Source organism: Eutrigla gurnardus, assembly GCF_963514095.1.
Source record: "Eutrigla gurnardus genome assembly, chromosome: 13".
In the NCBI taxonomy this organism is placed as follows: domain Eukaryota; kingdom Metazoa; phylum Chordata; class Actinopteri; order Perciformes; family Triglidae; genus Eutrigla; species Eutrigla gurnardus.
In genome coordinates, this window is record NC_139936.1 from 16,233,446 (window position 1) to 16,256,900 (window position 23,455).

The window sequence follows — 23,455 nt, forward strand, 5'->3', positions numbered from 1 at the left end:
TTCGTTCTCAAATGTTATACATCCATTAGGAAAAAAATACCTGAAAGACAACATTTCGAAAGCACATCCATCCTCATTATTACTTTGGACAGCAGGATTTCCCCCTATTGGATATTTCTTGTCTCGATCGTTTTATAGGATTTCAGTGACATTGTTTCCATATGGTATGTATGTATAATTTTTGGAACAAAGCTCTTCAGATATATGGATTCATCTATATACTTTATACATTCTTTTCTTGCTGTACATTTAAGTCTCATGCTTTGCTTGAAACATGTTCAGCATTTATCCTTGATCACATGACAAAAGACAAAAAAAAAAAGAAAAAAAAAAAAAGAAAACACAGTATTCAGGATTAATGCTGCATAGTTTCAACTTTGGAATATCAAACATAATTTATTTGTAAACCAACAGAGAGTAACCATATATGTATGGGAAATGGAGACTGTATGAAATCTGTAATGTCTAAAAATACACATCATAATTTGTCTTAGATGCAAAAAATGCTTCACTCATTTGAAACATTTTGGTGATTTATGGAAGATACTGCACTGTATGTTGTTCATACCGCCACACACGTGTCCTTAAAAGCAGTGGAAGCAAACCGTTAGAGGATCTATAGGAGATATGAACAACTGTAATCAATAAAAAGCTGCAAGTGTTTTGACCGTTGAGGACAGTTTCTGCACAAATCACACAAACTAAACCTGGACATTTTGCGACAAAAACGACATAAAAGCAATAAATAACACAAGGACAAAACAATGAGGACATCTTGGAAATGTTACTTACAGAGAAATATCAACACAATTTCATCATACTCCTTTAGAGGGATGGTGTTCGGCTGTCCAACGAGAATCCAAGAAAAACAAAAGAAAAACAAACGCCATCTTATAACGGCCTTCGGAGATGATGTCGCATCCATTTCACCAATAAAAGGCGAAGGACAACATCCGGACCCCAACCGAGCTATCTAACACTTTACAGTAAGAACACTTAGAAATGGTTCATGAGGATAGCGGCGCGGCGGCATTCCCTCGGAGTAACCTTCATTAAGGCAGGAAACTTGAGGAGGGTTAAAGAAGTAACTGTTAAGTTAATTTAGCAATTGTTAATTTCCACTAACAGGGCAGGAGAGTGTGTGACATCACTGGTGATGTAATGTGGAGTCAATCAGGCCCGTCACGATGATAACAGTACCACCTAACAGTACGATATGAGGAGACCTTTGATGTGATTTTAGCCAATGATAGATGAGATTTCCCTACCATTATAAGACACATTGTACCCTTTTTTTTAAAATTAACAACGCCCATTTTATTGATTTAGTTGGGTGGTTTTATTGTATTCATGTCTATTAATTTCTTCCAAATTACAATGAATATTCATAGCAATTAAAGGTGAATTGCTTTCATTATAATGCTCTATTATTATCAGTGGCATGCCTAGGGTCAGTTTCACACCAACATACACTAATCCATCCACAGGCATGATTCAGCAATGGGTCATTAACCGTCATTTCTCTTTTCCATGATTACAGCTGTGTGTGAAGAGCGCTCTGCATAACTTCAAGTTCACATCACAACACTCGACAGACATTTTGTGAGGAGCTCCCAGATACTTAATCAACCGTCTTCTACTAATGACACACTTCAAGGGATGAAGCCGGCAACTGTCGTGCCCGATGCTGAATTTGGCTTGGAGTGTGGACTGAGGTTAAAACAAAGCAAAACATTGTTTTCAAATGTAGAATTTGTAGTTAAAATTAGCCGGCTCAGTCATCTTTCTTAAAATCACCTCAACTCAACCTGAATTCTTCCTCAGTGATAATATTTATAGACACGAGACCAAATGGGCCGTTTAGCGCTGAAGCCAACAAGTCGGAAAGAAAGAACAGACAGAACATGGTGGAGTCTCTAAGGAGTGACTCGTCACTTTAAGCATGCTCTCCATTATTACACCACACAGACAGATTCAGACAAAATGGTGACCCTATTTACAGCAGCTGATTGGGAGTGTCTTAAATCAAGGACAAATATTCAGCCAACATACTCATGTCAAAGTACAAAGAGCCAATCTGTGGCTACACCAATCATCAATGTCTCACTACAGTACAAGTGGGTTTCCTCGCCATCTCCGATTGGCTGGAATGGAAGTGACAGCAGTAGTGCAGATGGGGGAAATCAATCAGAAGGAACATACAGGTACCAGAGTCCTTAGTTATTTTACCTGGGTGTTGTCGGGAGCCTTGCGTATTGCGTATGGCTTGGAGATGCTTTATGTCCTTGCAAGTCAAGGAACCAGGAGAGCTGTTTTTATAGTTCTTCATAATCCCCGTCGTCTCTTTTGATTGACACCGCTCCTCCGCCCAGAAAGTCCTCCAACTCGTCCACTTCTGTTTTCTTGGTTCGGGATTTCTTTTTCTTTTTCTCGTCTCCTGCAGCAGCGGCTTCCTCTTTTTCCTTTTTCTTGTGTTTGTGTTTCTTCTTGTTCTTTTCCTCCTCCTGAAAACGGAAGGACACAATAAATCGTATTGATATTGTTGTTCTTTTAGACACGTTACCACGTACAGGTGTAATATGAACAATGCCGACTTTTACCTCTTTGCTTTTCTTCTTCTTTTTCTTCTTGTCTTTGGAGGAGTGTTTGCTTTCTTTCTCTAAAAGTGGAGCAGATACATAAATTAGTTTCGAGCCGTCCAGAATGTTACAATCAAGGCTTTTAATCTTTAAAAAAAAGACTTTATACCTCATTGTTGCTTAAACACCCAATGATTCCAAACATATTCAAATTTACGTACAACAATCAACAAAGCAGATGCAACGTTAAATTTCCCATCAGAACAACAGCACACTTGTGGATATTTTCACTCATTTGGACAGATATTTCCTGACTTGCCTTCCTGCTCCTCGCTGCTGTCCTTGGCTGCAGGAGCCTCTTCTTGGATGCCGAGGCCAAACAGGTCGGCATCGTCCTTGTGTTTGAAGGAGATCACAGTGGGTTTCAGAGGTTCTGCTACCTTTGCTGACTGCAAGTCTTCGTCAGAAAGGTCAGACAGAAGCTCATCTCTGACGGGGAATATATCCTGGGAAGAACGGGGGATCCCCAAAATTAACCATCACACCAAAAGAAAGATACCGAGTTAAATCCAACCATTACGTTAAAAGCACAAGCTTTCTGTGAGCGGAGTTAACCTCAATATACTTGACTTTACCTTTATTACTTTCGGTGTGTCCGATACTTCGGACTCAAAGTCAGGGTCGTCCATGACAAACGAGAGCATCTGATGGGCCACGGGGGCCTCGGGGTCCGTATCAGAGTCCTCAGTTTTGGGTGAACTCCCCTTCTTTTTCCCCTGGTGTCGGGGCAGCTGCTCTGCTGCTGGAGTTAGAGTGAGGGAGATGGGTGTCGTGGTCTGGCCTCTGGGCTCGGACGTTTTTAATGCCACCTTTGGTTTTGTGATCTGGATCACAGGCCTGAAACAGGATTATATGGAACATTTTATTCAATAGACACTGTATATATGTTTTTTTGTTTTTTACATTTCTTTCACTAACAACTAAATCCCACTTATTTCATAATCAGACAGTAATAGATATCTCGGCCAGGCAGCCCTATTTCTTCTGCTTCGTTAAGTTTGAAAATTATTGTTGTTATTTAGGAAATGAACTTGTCGAGAGTGCACCATTTAGGCATGTCATTTTCTCTTTTCTGCATTGTTTCCTGTCAAAATGATTGACAACTACATATGAAAGTATGGATGCACACAAAAGCATCAGCATCGTTTACTTTGTGGATTTTTATAGACGTTGTTTTGCTCATTAAATGCAATCCCCTGTGAGTAATATTTTACTTTGGCTCCCTATGACAAACCCACCCACCATATTATTATATAATCTTGAGAAAGGACTTACGCTTTCAGCTCCGCTTCACCGTCCAGGTCTAGTTCCTGTGTGATAGTCGGGGCTGCTGGTATTCCCTCATCCTCATCACTGGTCAGAGTGATATCTTTGCTGAGGGGCAGGGTCCTGGGTTGGGGAAGGCTGGGCTCAGTGTCGTCGGGATCCAGCTCATCCTGGAAACCAGACACCATGGGGTTTCCTCTGTCTTCACCATCGCTGGGACAGACACAGGAAAGGGAAACAGTTTACTCATTTATAGAGGGTCTACTGTTGTGAGCTACTCCAAAACTCTGAACTTTAAGGAGATGACTTAAGTGTCTTTTTGTGGAATCAATTTTATTTGAGGGAAACCGTAACACAAACGTTTGCACATCAACTTTTATGCATCGAGTTTACATATACACCTTGTTAAATGCTGATAATTATAACTTGTACATCTTGTCATATAAAACATTTATTTAGCTTTGTTTCTCATCGATGCTAAACCTACTTTCAAATTTTATGTAAAAAAAGGTCAAATGTAGGACATTAATTACCAACGTCGTCCCAAAGGATTAACAGGTTAACTCACCTGTCACTGTCAGCTGGAGCAGGCTGACGCACTTTGGTCTTCGAGGGCAGGCTGTCCTCCAGGAAGCTTCTATCTAGTCCATCATCTGGCACAAAATCATCCACACTCTGAACCTTACCAGGACATCCTGGTGCAGGCGCGTCGTCTGAGGAAAACAGAAAGCCCAACTACTCTGTGGAAATGTTTTTGCTGAAGTGGATCAAACTTCGTACAAACTCTTGAATAGCACTAAAAGTTGTAAAATGCACAAATAGCTGAAGGTATTTTCCTTCTTCTGTTCGTGTGAATGAGACGAGAAAGAGGCTGGACCGAGGAACGGGAGGTTAATGGAAACGCTAGTGCACTTGCTTTATTATGCAGACGTTTGTCAGAAGATCCTGGTATTTTCATCAGAATTCTATACTTGGAAGACAACATTTTTTGCTTCATGAGCCACTGAGCAACGTTCAGAGGACTGAACGGGGCCCTGCCTCCAACGCTGTATCGCATTCTGTTCATACAGCCATGATTTGTCCACAGTATAAGCTATGGCGTCAGAGTGCAATGGCAACTCTTGCATGGCCTAGAGGGACTAAACAACAGAGTATCATCAGTAGTTGCAGAGTGTGTGCACACAACTACAGAGGGGATGACATGTGGAGTCAAGTAATGTGTAGAAGAGACTCACCTGGTGCAGAAGCAGAAGCCTCGGCAGCAGGAGACGAACCAAACCAGCGGGAGATGAAGCCACGTTTCTGAGGCGCTGACGCCCCAGAAGCAGCTGAGGCCTGGAGATGTTCGGGCGACTGGGCTGATGTCTTTAATTCGATTGCGGGTGAAGATGCCCCGCTGAACAACGGAGGTGGAGGGGGGGGAGCGGACACAGACGGTGACTGTGGGAGTGCCTGGGAGGGGACAGGGGGCTGAGGGGTGCTGGGGCTGGAGCTTCCTGTGGAGGTCCCACTGGGAGGGACGATGGGGGACTGGGAGCCTGAGGAGGGACTCTGACCATTAGCTGGACCAGGAGAGCCATACTTACTGCGAGACTCGATGTTCTCCAGGAAACTGCAGAAATCACAACAGGGCTGGTTAATAAACTAGGATTCACCTGCAATAACATATCTGAGGATCACAGCGAGGGGTCAGTGTAAAAGCTGCTCTTGATTTAGGAAAAGTCATCAGGAAATTTAAATTGTCTTGATGATGTCGTGTTTTTTTAAGATTGTTAATTACGCATGAAAAGGAATAATAGTTATAGGTTGGAATACAAAAAAGGACATACCATAAAACCACAAAACTGTTCGCCAAGAGGAACTCATGACTGTTACAAGAAATTTGCAATAAATTCCGATCTAAGTAATCCTTCATATTCAATTATTTCATGGACTCTGCATCAGCTGCCAAATGCAACTAGGGATTTGTGTGTCTTCTGACAACACATGGGTAAAATTAATGGATATCTGCAAGTTTCTGGTGCTCACTAGAAAAAATTAGGTGCACATAGTGTTGTGTATGTAATTTAGGACAGTGTGTTTGGGCTGTTCTTGAGCCTTCTTGGGCCTCTGTGAGACAGAACACTGGCATAGAAAGGAACAAAGCACACATTACATCTCATAGTTTTGATCTTCAGTCTCCTGCTGGACACAGAGCTCCTCCAGGGTGGCATCCATGTCCAGTTGGTTGGTCTCCAGCTGCCTCAGGAGGGTCTCTCTCTGCAAATACACACACACACCTGACATGAGTGATTGGACAGGATCAGATTAAGCCATATATTCATGTTGTGCAAAAGCCTTATGATAAAGCTACATGAGTAAAACAATCCCCCCCCCCCCCCCCCCCATTAACTTAAAGCTGATTTATTTAAATCCTGACTAATACAGGATGGAAATATTAAAGAAAATTATAATAATTATGTTACTAATGAGGCGAAAAATGAGGAGTAAAAAATAACCTGTAGCTGCAGGAAAGGGATATTGAAAAACCTGTGCAGATATTTCAAGCCAAACCCATTCTTCATGGAGGACTCAGCATAGTGGATGTACGATGCTCCCATTGGTCTGCAAAACACAAGTATGACTTTCAAATCTGACATTTCCATCAACTCCAGAGAAGTCTTTTCAGCTGTTAAATGCACCAGCTAGTCACTACCTGTGTCCGTCTACTGTTTACCGTGGCGTTCACAGCTGAAAACAACGATGATGAAAGCCGAGTTTGTGGGCATAAAACCAAATAATTGGTTAGAAAGCTGCGTGGAGGTCAGGCAGGTGAACCATTATATACTTGGGTGTTAATTCTCTGTGGGTTTCGTCACTATGAGCAACCCCTTTTAACAATCCTCACAATTCCATCCATTGTTGTTTCAACACAATTGATGAATGCACTTTTAATATCTTTTTTTCCCCCATTTTATTTGGATAACATTAGCATGATACGGCTGCACTGCTCCTGGAGGTTGGGCGGCAGGCATTTTCTCTGGGGAAACATTTTTCATTATTCTCCTAATCTGAGGAAATACATTATTAATCTAGGGGTGTAAATAATAATACAATGTGATACACACATTTTTGATTGGATTGATTGAAGCAATAACAAAGAGAGATTATGTTGACACAAGCTTATTGATTTATCACATCACATTGCAACTCAAATGGGATGTTGCATAAATACAAAGCAGGGAGATAACACAATAAGCCCAGAGTGGACACCTTAACTATACCAATAAGAATATAAATAAAATACTTAATATCTTATCTAGGCTTTTACACATTGCTAAATAACATGTAAACGCAATTTTATTGCACGGCGGAGACTAAAACTATTTAAATCAAAAATACAGTGTGTTTTGTCTGCTGTTTTGAAGGGTGGCTATGCACGAGATGTCATTGTTTTGGCGGTGTCCGGAGCTGTGAAGCTTCAACTCGTTCTTCCAGCACAAACAAAGAAAACCTAAAAATGTAATAAGACTTCATCCACCCATCACTATCATTTGGCCAAGAGCTGATCTCTACCTGTTAAGTCCAGCAATCAGGTCTCTTATATCGTCGGGGAGGATGACGCGATGCTCGCCCATGTCCCTGTGGTTGCCCAACACACACACCGGCACATGGGTGGGGACTTTGGGCAGTTCCCTCAGAATGTAGTTAAAAGTCCTGCAAATGATAAAAACACAAGACAACATTGATCAGTGGGTGGCCGAAGAAAACGCAAAAGACATATAGAATAGAATAGAATAGAAATGAAGTGGTGAAGTTCAGTTTAGGTTTGAAAAAAAAACCTCCATGTTAGTGTGCTTGATGGTCAAGGTGCATACTAATAGTCATCCAACACGTGAGCGAGAGGTGCATTTTTTTGTCATTAAAAAGGTAAAAATCATCAAATACTACTAATACTTCATAGAGACAATACACCGGAAGTAAATCAATCCCTTTATGAAATGGGACAAAGAGATACAAAGAAAATAACTACCACAATAAATAGATAAAATGCTAACTTCAGAAATCATATCATCCCATCAACAGGGGCTGCATGATATGGCATCAAATATTGAAAATGTAAACAAGTGACCCTCTAGTTTGTTTAAATCTGCACATAACAAAATGCAGTTACTGAAAAGGATCAGAAGTTTGCCAAGTTGTACACTGTTTGCATATGTTTAAAAATAAATGTAGAGCTTCATATCTTGTGATCTTAAAATAAATGGTGGAGTTTATGGGTCTTCAGGCAATAATGTTTAATATACGCAAATATATATACATATCTGCCTAAAGGATAAGACTGGCACCATATTTTACTGTCAACAAATTAAAAGACAAAAATGAACAATATGAAAACTTAAATCTTTAAAAAAAAAAAAAAAGATCACAGATGTCTTAATTCAAGGCTGAATAATTAAACAGGAGTAAATGGGGCATTTGTTTGGGACTAGTATCAGCACCAGATAAATCCACATTTAGTGCTCTATGAAGTGTGTGTGATTGACAGCGTGTGTGTGTGTGTGTGTGTGTGTGTGTGTGTGTGTGTGTGTGTTTGTGGTAATGAAGGAAGATGTCACCCAGTAGAGCAGCGTGACTCACTGATGATGTGTTTGTAATAGATCGTGGACAACAATGGAGCTCTACGGCACAGAGGAAGAAGACATACAGAGGCTCTGATACACACACACAATACTTAATAGATACATTCAAAAAAAGAAATGCATCATGTTCCACCTGGCTGGGCATTCTAATATTTGAAAAGGAAGATCTGTAACACTCACACATGATACCAAAAATAGCCATCTTGAAATGTCTTTGAAGGTTTTTTGCCTTTGAAGCTGAACGAAATCCTCCAGTAGAAGCTGAAACCTAATCTTCCCCATGCATATTGTAGCATTAGAGCTCACTGATCAGTGTGACGACAGCACTCAGACAACTCTGACCACTGGGCCTCTCACGATAACGACTTCTGTTTGGAGATATATTGTTCCGAGAAACAATAACGATAAAATGTTATTTTTATTTTACCATTTTATGCCACTGATATAATGATAATATAATGGTAGAGAACCCCCTGTGGTTGTAAACAAACACACGTAAAAACATGGTGCAATATCAGAGCCAGCAAAAAAAATTGAGGTCATATCCATTCATCGTATGATAAATCGGTAACGTATAAAAAAATTGAGGTCCTGTACATATATTATAGGATAAGTTGATATAGTACTTATTGTTACCGGCCTACTTACCACTGCTTGGTAATGTCAAACATCATGATGACTCCATTGCAGTTCTTGTACACGTCCAGGAACTCTGCATCCAGGGCCACGTCATCCGACTAGAACAGCGATTAAACAAGCGTATTAATCACGTGATATAGGAAAGAAATGTACCTCTTACTGTGGCCGGCTCCTTCATTGATCCACATGCTATAAAATGAGCCTGTTTCCTAAACACATGACACTCATGTGACGATCACCTCTTGAGGCTCATTCTCCAGTTTCAGATTTTCTCCACGCCTTTTGCCTTTTCCTGAAAGAACAAGAGGTCACAAGTTCAGACCAACTGAAAGAAAAAACCCCCCTCCATCAAAATAACCTAGAGCTTAGCTTGTTACTATGTTAGACTGTGGTGAGTAATTCAAGCAGAGCAGCACAGCAGCTTTTCTTGTGGAAAAGCATCTTGTAGCCTAATTTTAACACACCTTTAATACACACTGCTGGCATTAATACCTCTTTCACACCAATTACCAGGGTCGGACTGGGATCATCTGACCTGTGTTCAGCCTTTCTTCTGCCAATTCAAACCAAGCCAGTCAACACAGGTTAATCCCTGGTCATGAAAATTCAGACATGACCTGGGTGACAACCTGGGAACTACGCATACCAATCACTTCACGTGCTGCAAATAAAAAGCATGCTTTGAAAATGACGTGCTCACAGCTTCTCTCTCTCTCTCGATGCCTTTTCTTCACTTGCCTGTCACGGAGTGGAAGAGAGCTCGACCAGATTAGCAAGTAGCAGTGCGACTGGAAATACTGCCAGTAGATTTGCCCGCCATTTTGGATTTTGAACTTAAGTGTGCAGCTTCTTCAGTGCCTTCAATTATGCTATTCTCATTCACTTCTATACACTCCGCTGGCCCTCACTGTCATCTGCTGCTTGATTTCTTCCTCACCACAGAATGACAGGAGCTCCCGCCCTTCGAGGTCTTGGCACACATCCATTTTGTTCAAACTCTCAGTTGTTCACTTCCAATGTAGCTGAAAACATTACTGCTGCCATCAGCCCATTTGATTATGGACTACGGCTACCAGAACTGCATCACAGCTTGGCATAATTTGCGTCACTCCAGTCGTTAGTGACCCCAATAGAGTGCCATTCACATTGAAATCAACCCTGGTCCGACCCAGCTCTCCATTTGGGTCGTGAAGCCCGAGTCGATCAACGTGGATTAACCCTTCAAAACACACGGTCAACATGGGTTCAACCCTGGGTTTAGCTCTCGGTGTGAAAGGGGTATAAGTGATGTCTCACACAGCGGAAAACTCAGGCAAATGCAGCCACACAGCAAACCTTGATAATATTGACATTCAGATAAGAGTGGAACGAGGCCGAGCAAACCCACAGCACACAAGCCAGTTCAAGTTCTACACACTAAAGTGGTGCTCACCTACACCTTCGGGAAGGAGATATTTTTGGCCTGAGATGAGTGCAAGAGAGTAAAAAAAAACAAGACAACATCAACACTGAGGACAGAAAAACATATAAGCGTCTAATTGACGAATTCATGAAATATTGTAGCAGTTTGACAGCAGCAAGATAAAGAAAGGTGTGAGGTGAGCCACAGTGGAAAGTCTGGTTCTTTAATGGGCATATGTGTCAACACTTACCTTTGTCTACCACGTCCCACACCTCCACTTTGACCACATCATCAGTAGCTGAGAGAAGAAGGAAAGGGTGATTTCATTATTCATACTCTTGGGCAGCAGAGGAAACATCTTCAAATGTGCAGGATGTTAAGTAACTCTAATATGGCTCTAATAACTGATAACAATAGATGCTAGTGGTAGATAAAGGTTTGCTTGGTATATGGAGTGACTAGCACATATACAGGACACCTACTCTAAAACTGGGTTAGCTGGGGCTAAATCTCAAATGTTACCTTGATACGGAGCCACTGGAATAAATCCCCAAGGCACAGAATAGTACATGTCAAAGATTCACCAAAATAGAAGCAGACGTGATCACATGAAAATAAGTTGTAATGTTCAGAGATTACATGAGTTGCAGGGGCTTACTTTTGTAATTCCAATGGATACTTGTGGCTTGGATCTCCTGAGTGGGTAGGTACTCCTCCACAAACTTCTTGCCCTGCAGTCGATGCCACAAAGTACTCTTTCCGGTGTTTCTATCTCCCCGGATCACTATTTTCACTTGAGAGGGAAAGAGATCGTACAGAAACAGTTCATCAACTTCACTGACAAAATGTTATTGTCTAAATGGGACAGACGAATTTGACTGCAAAAGCCTATTTACATGATTGGCTACTTTACTTACTGTTATATTGGACCCCTTTGGCGAAACGCCTCTGCAAACTTTGGTTCATCGACTGCAGGCCAGCCGGAATGTTCTTGTCCCTAAGCTGCCCTGGCTCCGATCCCACCAGCTTCTTAAGTGCTGAAAACATCTTGACGAGGCTTCACGAGCTTGCACGGTAACACGCAGTAGTCCTTTGGAACTCCCTTGACAATTTGTCTCACAACAACTGAAGGAAGAGTTTAACAGTGTGTCCTGGTGGCCGAGGACGTTAAGGGCCCATGCTTAGAAGCGAATATGAAGCCAAATTACTAAATATCGACTCTGAATTCAGCAGCGGTTCTCTTAAATCCAACTGGATGTTCTTGGTTGCCAGTCAGAGGTGGAGGTAACTACTACGTTTTTTTGAGCATCATCTGTGGAGAAAAAAGAGGAAGAGAGGAATACATAAGTTATGGTTGGAAATGAGCTTCCATTGTCCTGAGATCAGAGATCAGAACATGATAAAAAGGTATGTAAAACACATGGATCCATGCAAATAAGTATCAACAAACACAGACATGAGACCAGGCTCCACAATAACTTTTAACTGTGGTTGTCATAGCGGCCAGGCATCAGCTGTTGACTACTGAAACTGAAAATAGGGTACTAGTTTTTAGTCACCTTATAGTTGAGTAATTAAGATAGTTTGCAGTTATACATCTATGTGTCATATGTATGTTGTAAATGCTTTGCATTATAATTGTCCTGTTCAGTTCAAAGATGCTGGGATACTTTGATTCCAAAAACTCTTTTGTTATTTCATTCAGGTTCTTATGAATCTGGGCTGAAGAATCAATTTGAACATTCGTTTGTGATGTTGAAGTTTTCAGCCCACAGTCAAACAACATATATATTTGTTTTAATCATTGTCTTTAAAACCTGTGTATCTTTCTGTGCATGCAAGTCATGCACCAGCACACATGCAGTGTTGTCTGGTTACGGTTCGGACTGCAGCAGCAATATTTCAATTTCACTAATGCAGCATGTAATTGAAAATGTACTTATTTTGGGGTGCACATTTTGCTGTTGCTTGTCCATATTTTGTAATATGCCACCGAAGGCAACTAAAGGTCAATAATTGGTTGCCAGTTCCTCAAAATGGTTTCCAACAGCAACATGGCAACCTTTACTATTGCACCGTGTAAAATGAAAATAACACAACCTGATTTGACATGTTTTGTCATCAAATATTATTTTATCCCACTTCCATCACTTTGTCCGGGACTATCGGAACAGAGCACATTGCTCCAGTTTGGAATGCTTTATGTAGGCTTCAGTTAATTACTTTACAGATTTTAAAGTATACTATAGAAATAACCTTCTGACGATTAAAAATAACAATACAAATAATAACACGTATATGCAATGTGAAACAAGATTTATCATCAGATGGATTTGTCTATATTGACATTACATTGTATTAGAGGCAAAACGACGAATCGACCATGAGAGAAATATTAGTCATACGGATAAGGCCTTGCAGCTGCTCCGTGTCCCTATTAAATCCTAATGGGGGCCAGTTGTCACGGGAGCTATTACATTATTCACCATCAGACCGGCCTCGGGATTTGTCTCCAGTTGCAGTGGGTGTCTTTGTTCAGCTGAAGGAGAAACGGGCTCGAATTCAAAGTGGATTGGTACAGTCACTCAATTCTTCATGGGTGAATGTTCCCTTTAATGTTGTCCAGCTAGCATTAGCTGCAATGGCTGTTTAGCTATTGAGAGAGTGCTTTGTCGAGTTTTTGAAGCAATTACGCTTAAACACAATACTCTAAAGGGTATGTCGAGGTTCAAACCGTTATGAGGCTTCCAGGTATGTTACCTGCCCTGGCGGAAAGGCAACGTTATCCTTCGGGTCTGTTTTAGCTTGCTACACAGACCGATATTAGCTAGCTTAGCTTTTCTTCTTGTACGCTCAGCGACATTCAACCGCAGCTCGACCGGATGCTTTCTTGCAGGTGTTATCGGCTACAAATACTCACGGTTATTTAACAAGATAAGACACTGCAGTCCCGACATCTTTTTCCCAAAACATCTGTCAGTCCTCCATCCCGACAGAGATATAGCAGCAGCGACATTCCTTTGCAACGACAGCAGCTACACGCAGCCTCAGCGCCAAGCGTCACACACAAATGCACAACTTCCGTTGTAGCTTTCAAAATAAAGCGTGTGGGTTTTTGTCTGCCCACGACCCACATTAAAATAACATCTCTATAATTTACTATATGGTCAATAATATTGTATCTAACTTCGAGTATGAAATATCCCCTTCTGTACATGATTATTCTGAGCATTCTGAAACAATACAAATACATTCATTTTATTTTGAAGGCAAGAGGGAAACAGTTCCGAGATTACACGGACTAAATGCGGCTACTCTCCCGCAGCCGTGACGGTCCAATCCAGCGCTGCGGAGCCTGCTTCCTGATGATGGTACTCGCCTGGCCGCTCTCTCCTCTCGTGCTTGCGCCGCCTATCGGGAGACGTTGTAACGTACAACTGAAACATAGCATCCTCAGCTGTCACATCTATCACGCGAAAACGCCTGGCCGTATTTGTCAGCGCATACGAAGATCCAATATCGTGATGCGTTCTTAACATAAGCAGGAATGCACATTTTTAATAAACTGTCAAAGAGCAATGGGCCGCCGCCGGTATTATTCCTAAAAATCACATTCAGCTGAGTGTTTGCTGTCTTGAACACACCCCTGCTGAGTACCTCGATATTGTTCAAGGGGAATAATGGCTGCACAGGAGCCGTCTCCACCATCTTCCCTGGAAGGCAACAAACCGGGCTTCCCAAAGAAAATTTTGGCCAACAACCTCGAAGACAAGCATTTGTGCAATTCGTGCCAGAAAGTGTTGAGGAAACCCCTGCAAGCTCAGTGCGGTCACCGCTTTTGTTCGTTCTGTTTCAACAAAATTGTGAGGTGAGTGGTCTCATTGCTAGGGAGCTAGCTAGATGGGTGGCTCGTACGAGCAAAAAAAATCAAAGCTTGTCACCAGCCCTCCTTCAATTATCTTTCAATTTAACTCAGCCCTGCTTATTGTTACAGGTGACACTATATGCGACTGCAAATACAAGTTACGATGTATAGATTGCAAAGACCCGCTGCAAAAAAAATAATCGGCGTGCAGGTAAATTCACCAATCACCACTTGATCCCAACAAAAACATCAACTTGTGTGACAGGTCGGCCAGGCAGGGTGTCCTCGTAGGTCTAGTCCCGCTAACCCCTCCGCTGTGGCTGCACCGAGCAGACAGCCTTATGTCTAAGAGTTGAACTTGACAGTGTATTGTATTTAAGTTGACACCTATGCCGAATTTACCTTGAGGTCCGGCCACTGTTAAAATCGTTACAATATGTCACCTTCAGTCATGTATATCTGGTCGATAAGCGAATCGACGTTAAATCGGGCCTTTTCTGATCGGAGTTTCGGGTGACCTTTATCCATATGGTTGATAAGGTTACATGCATTACGTGTACTTTCCTACAGTTGTCTTTATTAAAAATCACAGCAGCAGGGACGAGACGGACTTTCTTTGTGTGTGTGTGTCATGAAATAGAAAGAAGAATAGGCCAACATTTTAAAAAATCGTATATTTGGACTAACGGCGCAGTAAGAAGACAAGCTTGGTTGTGAGATCACTCCATTGTTTCATTTTCACGGTGCACATGTGTGTTTTTTTCATTTTCAGATTTAGTTGTTTTATAGATCAGTAGTTATATATTATACAATATTTGGTGCTACAGCACAAGTACATGCCCTCATTCAGAAAATCAACAAAAACACATTCTGTGACTCCATACTATTGGGGATGACTATCAGTGTATGTGCATATTTGATATTCCTCTCCCTTGAAAGCTAGATATTAATTAACACGTTCATTATGCTTAAATATTCCATATTCCTGATTTTTTTTGTTTTTTTGTTAAGAGCATCAATACAGCAGCAAGAAACTACTTGTAAAGCTATAGATGTCTACCTGAGCAGAGAATGAAGTCACTCTCCTTCCCTCTGTGTGTGTTGTTAATGGGAAAGTTATGGGATATATATGAATATGCAATATGTCCAATTGAAATTCAAAACTGAGGCAGAGTGAAGGCGACTGACTTAACCAGCAGCGGTTATGATCATGTCATCTATATTGTCTGACACCTGGTGGATGGTAGAGTAATATTAGTACAATATCTACAGCATCCTAATGTCATGTTTGCTTTTCCTCCCTTCAAGTTCTGGACCGCAGAAATGCAGCGCTTGTATCAAAGAAGACTTGTTTGAGGAACCCACCTCCATTCTCAAGCAAGGCGGTGTACGTAAATGTTTGCATCTTTTCTTTACATTTAATATTGTATTAGCGTGCACTTTAAGTTACTGCAAGGAACTTTTAACTGGTTATGACACAGCCTCTGTTTAATACCGATTGGCTATTTCTATATAGTTAATCTTCATATTCATCATTGCCATTGGGTCCGATTCATAAAAGGACTCTGGCGCTCTGAAACAACCTTGTTGTACCTTTTTTACTCTATGTCATCATGAGTGATGGAATTAATAACTGGATGTTATCTAACTGCTGCAAACTGGAGAAAGTTGATAAGTTTGCTATATATATTAAGAAAAAAATGCATTTTATAGCTACATGCATTACTAGAATAATTACACAAAATAATAGACATAAAATAATTGTATTTAATATATTATATTTAATATGTTTTATTCCACCATCATTTTTTATTTTTGCTGTCCTCCAGTTCCCTTGGGCCGTTTGTGTGACGAGTCCCTCATTAGGAGATTAGCCAACATTTTTGTGGATGTAAAAACCCTGTAGTCAGCACTGCAACGTCATAGTCATTGTTTGTTTTCTGATCCAGTGTAGAGCGCAGAGTGCAGAGCCAACACAACAAAAAACTTTGATTGCTCCATAGTTCTTGGCACCGGAGACAATAGATGGAGCCACTATAGCCCCGTGTCCCTAGACCGACCATATGTGCCGTGAAACCAGAGCCAGGAGATAAAAAAAATGTGATCCTCAGGAAACTGATGCAGGGCGTTGGTAACACCACCCTGCAAGATGTAACTGAAGACACAAGCTCCACTTCTCTATGCAGGCTTTCCCTGACAATGCAGCTCGGAGAGAAGTGGAGGCCTTGGCGGCCATCTGTCCCAACGAAGGATGCACGTGGACGGGGACCATCAAAGAATTTGAGGTGATGCAAAGCAGATGAGGAAATTATCATCCACCTTCCTGTTAAAAAGTCTGTGTAAATCAGACAGCGGCTGGTACAGGTGTCTTACTGAGACCTCTAATCCTCCAAAAACACTTAAACTATCAACTATAATATGGCAAAAGCCCAATTTTAAAGGCTTTATATTATGTCATTTTTGAACTTCCTAGACTATTCTGGCTGTTCTGTTATTGTGCTTTACCCACTTAGTCATTACATCCAAATCCCTGACCGTTCTCTATCAAAAATATTGTGCGGTGGGAATGATATACACCATGAACATGCAACTGGCAGTCTGCGATTAGTGACATCATCGAGTCAACACTAGTTCATCAAAAAATAAGCAATTCTAAAAATATGTTAAACGTTTTCTCTTGCTGGTGTCCTGCAGGCCAGCCATGAGGGCCACTGTGACTTCATGATCATCCTGTGTCCCTCCTGCAAAGAGCTGATGAGAGCCAATGAGCAGGAGCGCCACAACGAGCGGGAATGTCCAGAGAGGACGCTCAACTGCAAATACTGCAAAGAGCCCTTCCTGTTAAAGAATATCAAGGTCAGGCTTCTCTCTATTGCTGTTATCAAACGCTGGTGAAGTAAGTCACCATATATGACTTGTTTTTGGGAGATGTTGTTATATATGATATGCTTATTCTCCGGTAATCCACTGACTCAAATGGCCAAGGTGCCTTCCTGTCTTTCAGGTTTTGTTGATTGCGTTGTGTAAATGGTAGCTTTGTTATTTTGCAACGGTTCTCTCCAGTGGGTGGTGATAAAACGGGCAGTAAAAGGTGTTTTTCAGAAAGTGTGAGTCACCGAAATGGTCCTTGGGTTTGTTGCCAACACTGGAAACACGATATATATTCTACAGTTTGCTGCAGCAGAATGCGACACACACACACACACACACACACACACACTCTCCCTGTCACACACAGACACACAGACACACACACACACACACACACACACACACACACACACTCTCCCTGTCACACACAGACACACACAAGATCGATACCTCTTTATACCTCAAAATATATTCGTAAAATTGACTCCGTTATCCATCTGATTCCAACTACACCAGCATCAGATATTTCTCTTATTGTTAACTAACTTGACATACTTTTTTTTATTTAATTTTAGGCTCATGATGAAATCTGTCCAAAGTACCCGATGATTTGCGAAGGTTGTGCAAAGAAAAAGATCCCCAGGGAAAAGGTATCCGAGGCGTTTTTCTCCCCCAAAGTGATTTTTCTCATAATTCTGTTGGATTGATCTCATTGACCATTAAAGCTTGGGATCAAATTCTACGACGTATTCCTATCATTAGCTTCTTTCATTTTTTTTGTTTTGTTTTGTTTTGCAGTATGTGGACCATATTAAGTTCTGCAGTAAATTTAAAGCTCCATGCAGATTTCATGTTGTTGGCTGCGATACGTCTGTAAGTAGACATTTTTGTCAAAATTTGCTGTATGTGTAACGATGGCTAATGTAACAATAACTGGATCGTGTAATAACTTGGCAAAATACAACAAAATCTCCCAAAGAGTTTATCAGTGACATTTTCAGACCACTGGTTTAACTCAAAATTAATTAATATTAATAGGGAAACAAATTATTACAATAGTTCTTTAGTTTGCAAAGGTATTACATAATTCAATAGTTATTACAGAATTTGTTGCTGCATGCCTGTAAGTGAATCGTGTGTGTGTGTGTGTGTGTGTGTGTGTGTGTGTGTGTGTGTGTGTGTGTGTGTGTGTGTGTGTGTGCATAATGCTGATGTAAAATATTCACTTAACGTGAGCTTTTTCACATGTTGCTATTTGATAAAAACACATGAAATGTGTGTATTTAGTTTTTTTGACATTCATCAGCAATTTATATCCGTTCATAGAGGCTTCAGCGCAAATATATAAACAGAAATAACCCAAGAATTAATTAGCTAATTATGACCTTCACATATGTGTAATATAGATGAAGTGAATATAAGAGAATATAAGAGAAAAGGCACCCAGCATCATAACAAAACGTCAGAGCGCTCTGACTGCTTCTATACGGCCGCTCTGAGTCCTTCTAGTTGAGAGAAGGATAAGAAATGGCCAAACAAGTAAACCAAAAAACTTTAAACAAACATAATCAAACAACAATTGCATAATTCAAAGTTTCAAGACTAAGCCAAAGCATGTGTTTCCTGTTGTTCAGTGTCAATGTGGTGAAACGATGAAGCATGAACATTTGTGGGGATCAATACTTTGTATAGCTTACATTTCCATTATTAGCTCCATGGTTTCTTTGCCGCATGCTTTTTATACTTTTCTTCATCCGTGGCACAATTTCACATAACATCATCACATGTTATTTCTGTGAAATTAAATGTACACTTATAAACAATATATATACAATATATATGTATGTGATGGATAAGGACTGTTGTTCATGTTGTTAACGTGCTTCTGCTTGTATCTTTCTTTGAGTGGAGGTGGAGAAAGAGAAGATCCATGACCACGAACGGCAGTGTTCCTACGAACACCTCAACCTGCTGCTGCATTTCATCATGGGCATCAAGGTGAGCCTGGAGAGCCTGCAGCCCCAGAGCCTGGAGGTGGCCAGCCACAAGCTGCAGGAGCTCCACCAGTCCCTCAGGGACCTGGAGCAGAAGATGAGCCAGCTGGGGGGCGGCGGCGGAGCGGCCTCCGTACCGGGCGCGTGCGCCCCGACCCTGGCCACCTCCTTCACGCCGCTGCCCAGCGCCGTGGGCGCTGCCCTGGAGCTGCAGCTGCAGAGCGAGAAGACCAAGGTGGCCGAGCTGAGCCGACGCTGCCAGGAGCTGGAGCTCAAAGTGAGCACGTTCGAGAACATCGTGTGCGTCCTCAACCGGGAGATGGAGCGCTCCTGCACCACCATGGAGGCCTACAACCGCCAGCACCGGCTGGACCAGGACAAGATCGAGATCCTCAACAACAAGGTGACAAAATGACACGGCCTCTGCACACCAGCTGGGATTTTTTTATTTAGTTGTTTTATTTAACCAGATAAAACCAATTGAGATACAATCTCAAAAAGGCAGCAAAGTAACACGTCACATTGTTTGTGATTAAAAAAAACTTCTGTCATAATGGTAAATGACTCGTGTTTCTGTGCCGCAGGTTCGTCAGCTGGAGAGGACGGTGAGTCTGAGGGACCTGTCCATCGTGGAGATGGAGGGGAAAATGAGGGACATGTCCGCGGCCACGTACGACGGCATCTTCGTCTGGAAGATCTCGGATTTCACCAAGAAGAGGCAGGACGCCGTGGCCGGCCGCGCCCCTGCCATGTTCTCCCCAGGTAACGGCCGATTTAAGTATTCCCGCTGCTTCCACTGAATAGAATAGAATGCTTTAAGCACAGACATCGGTGTTTTATGTTTTCCAGCCTTTTATACCAGTAAATACGGCTACAAGATGTGCCTGCGGATCTACCTAAACGGTGACGGGACGGGACGCGGCACCCACCTGTCCCTGTTCTTCGTGGTGATGAGAGGACACAGCGACGCCCTCCTCAAGTGGCCTTTCAATCAGAAGGTAACGCTCAGTAACTAGATTACCCCGTTCATCGTATCCTAACGATGACCTTGAGACTAGAACTGCTGTAAGGCTGGACTCTCCACATCTGTACCCAGGTCACCCTGATGCTGCTGGACCAGAACAACCGGGAGCACATCATCGACGCCTTCCGGCCCGACATCTCGTCCTCGTCCTTCCAGAGGCCCGTCAGCGACATGAACATCGCCAGCGGCTGCCCGCTCTTCTGTCCGCTCCCCAAGCTGGACTCTAAGAACTCCTACATACGCGACGACACCATCTTCATCAAGGCCATCGTAGACCTCACTGGGCTCTAGGTAAAAGGATGAGGGCATGAATCCAACCCTGCCTTTTTGTTGCTACCTGTTTGAATCAACAGGCTTTTTTGTATCACCAGTAACCGGCGTTTGTCTTTGGGGGTTCCGTCTAGTTCTTTTGGTTTTGGTGCAGATTGTTGGCAGCAATACACAAGACCGGAGCCGGAGGCTGACTTTTTTTTTCCTTTGGCCAGTGGCTGCTGGTTTTAAACTCATCGTAAGCCACCATCAAACTTTATTTGATTACCTACCAAAGTGACGTGAGGAGTGATCACAATATAAATGCCGATATTTGCCTGGTTACAGGTTAATTTCACACCTTGCAGAAAACCCTGTAATCCTTCACACCGGCCCTTTTCAAATGTTCGCTCTGTCAGAATATATTCGGCTAAGGCATTTCCAGAACCCGTCTAGCGCATCGACTCTTTCTCCACAAGGCAAAAACCACCTGAAGCGAGAGCGTTTATCGAATCGTACCATTTCCACACAGCTGTGCGATACTTCTAAATGCCCATGAGAACATGTGAATGGAATCACGGCTATTTTGGGGTTCCTTCAGCAAGGAAATAAGATCCTCAAAAACAGTTATTGTTCTGAAATAATTGGACATCAACTTGCTTGTATAACTACCGTAACTTGAGTTAAGCTTGAGACAAGCTCAATATTATTCTCCTATTATACTCCTTTTAGTTCTGTTTTGGTCTCCACCAACTCCTGAGGGAAATATCTAGCTTTTTAGCTTACTAGATGCTTGACTGTGTTCCCCCGCTGGTCGCTAATTGTATCTGTCTGCAGATCGTGTAAAGTGAGGTTATCGCAGCTTTTTCCACTTGAAAGGCTACAGCTAACAATACGCTGGTTGAGAGCGGTGAACCAAAACAGTAACGCACTGAGCTTAAAGAGGCTAAAGTGGAGCGTAGAGCTGAGGGGAGCTCCAAAATTTGGATAATATTTCTGTCGGTGCGATTGACCCCTTTAATACCACATGTCGTCATCTGGCCCATTATTAACATAAAACCATTGGTGCAGCTACTAACAAAGTGATGGTGAAGCAAACGGTATTTTTGTTAACTGATTTCCGCCTGGGTTTGTATTTTTGTATCGTTACAGTGTGAAATTTCAAATGCCAATAAATTTCCCAGATTGAGTTTGAAAATGAAAAACATGTAGGTTAAACGCCTGCAGACACAGCTACAGATCAAGCAGGTCTCTGCGCTTGTGTTCACCGTTTGCTTGCGCCGCTTGACATTTGGTTTTTATGGTGTCTGTTGCATTAACGACGTGAGGTTCCATTAGCGGCGTAAGACGCCTGCGTAGCCTTCAGAGTGTCTGAACGCAGTTTGTAGTTCAGTTGGACTTGTTTACTTTTTCTTTTTACTCCAACTATCAAGTCCTGCGTTCAATGGTAATCATTTGTGGTGGTGGTGGACATTGCTTGAATTCCATGAATTCTGAGTGCAGTATTTCAGTGTGTGTGTGTGTGTGTGTGTGTGTTCCATTTCTTTGCTGTTAGTTTGCGTGTCGGCTCTGTGGAAGATGCACATTAGCTTGCAAAAAGGTTTCCGAACCGTTTGTCCAAGACATCTATGGTCATGAAGCTGATTTTCCCAAATGGAAATATGACATATTTTACTTAAAATACATATATTTAAATACAAGGTCTGATAGATCCAATGCATATCTTTCAATATTAAACGCTGGCTTTTTTTCAATATTTGTTTGTCTGAATATTTCCACTTTTAACGAGGATGTAATCCGTTTCAGTTTGGGAATATGCATATGTACAAATATTGATATGGCCAAAATAAAAATATTGAATATACCTGTATGAATATACATGAGAGGTATATCAAAAGTATGTCCACTGCTGTGTCTTCACCAGGGATCTATTTCCAGTTTTTTTTTCCTACAGTTTGTGATGTTGCTGACATTTGGATCTCCAACGTATTCGTAACGTGCAAACATTTCTGTGCAATTGCTTTTCTTGCACCCCTATTCATCATTTCAGCTTTTATGCATTAACACAAGTGCATCATTATTGGGTATTTGACATTAATATTATTAAATGCAGAAGATATTGAAGCCTTTGTGAAGACACAGTGATATTTCCATGTGGGAGCCTTTGGCCGTGATTAGACACGCATGCAAAGTCCTCCTGGATGCAGGCAGAGCCGAGGCATTAAAAGTGGAAATGGTTGATATTATTGTAATATTTTTCCTATTTTTGGCTTTCCTTGCAGCTTTGAACTGACCTACTTTTTACAGAAAAAGAAGTGCCTGTATCTTTTTTTTTTTCTTCTTCATGGTCCTTGAGCCCACCGAGTTGTGGATGTGCTTACCTGTGAGTTTAAACCCACCAAAATGTGAAACTTTTGATTTTGTGCTGTGTATTTTTCATTTGTGTTTTTTTTTTTTATTGTTGTCTTTATTGACCCCACGCCCCCACTTCCTCTTTTTTTCTAAACCTTTTGATGTGATGAAATCCATGTGACTAAGAATGTCTCCCTTTGCATACATACAACTTGTGAATGTGACCGTTTTACTTGATGTGATCATAAATCCGATGAGGTCAGAATATCATCAACGCTCAGCTTTTGGCATCTTCATCCAAACGCATCTGGCATCTTTTAAACTTCTCAACAAACACTGAAAGCTCTCTGTGCATGAGATGCTCCAGTTTGGAAAACAGGCGAAAACTCTGGTCCAGATTGTAGACCAGCATTTTATTGTTTTTTATCATCTTATGATCTAAATATATATATATATACACACACACACACACACAGCTTCTCGACGTGTGATATTCTTTTGGTTTGATGAGGTGTGTGCTGCTGTGAAAAAG

General features: G+C 41.6%; 3 protein-coding genes across 4 annotated transcripts in view; 1 reads left to right on the forward strand and 2 right to left on the reverse strand.

Moving 5' to 3' along the window:
* The window catches only part of imp4 (IMP U3 small nucleolar ribonucleoprotein 4), a 127,623-nt gene that overhangs the window by 4,329 nt on the left and 99,839 nt on the right, over positions 1-23,455 (reverse strand). The window lies entirely within an intron of this gene.
* Positions 210-13,627, reverse strand: rabl6b (RAB, member RAS oncogene family-like 6b). 2 transcript variants are annotated; one of them, XM_084024637.1, is made up of 17 exons: positions 13,489-13,627; positions 11,486-11,880; positions 11,227-11,361; positions 10,819-10,866; positions 10,599-10,628; positions 9,406-9,458; positions 9,176-9,264; positions 7,461-7,601; positions 6,404-6,509; positions 6,061-6,164; positions 5,141-5,517; positions 4,474-4,618; positions 3,915-4,118; positions 3,215-3,476; positions 2,899-3,085; positions 2,601-2,659; positions 210-2,504 (listed from the first exon to the last, which is right to left on the reverse strand). In XM_084024637.1, the coding sequence occupies exons 2-17, from the start codon at positions 11,613-11,615 to the stop codon at positions 2,316-2,318; spliced, it is 2,259 nt and encodes a 752-aa protein (XP_083880763.1). In that variant the 5' UTR covers positions 11,616-11,880; positions 13,489-13,627; the 3' UTR covers positions 210-2,315. The 2 variants fall into 2 exon arrangements, with proteins under 2 accessions (XP_083880763.1, XP_083880764.1); XM_084024638.1 differs by lacking the exon at positions 10,599-10,628.
* Positions 14,147-22,315, forward strand: LOC311023797 (TNF receptor-associated factor 2-like). The gene is made up of 11 exons (XM_084025852.1): positions 14,147-14,436; positions 15,742-15,820; positions 16,620-16,718; positions 17,128-17,289; positions 17,880-17,954; positions 18,103-18,177; positions 19,216-19,701; positions 19,883-20,060; positions 20,148-20,296; positions 20,395-22,171; positions 22,212-22,315. Exons 1-10 carry the CDS (start codon positions 14,249-14,251, stop codon positions 20,611-20,613), a joined length of 1,710 nt encoding a protein of 569 aa, XP_083881978.1. The 5' UTR covers positions 14,147-14,248; the 3' UTR covers positions 20,614-22,171; positions 22,212-22,315.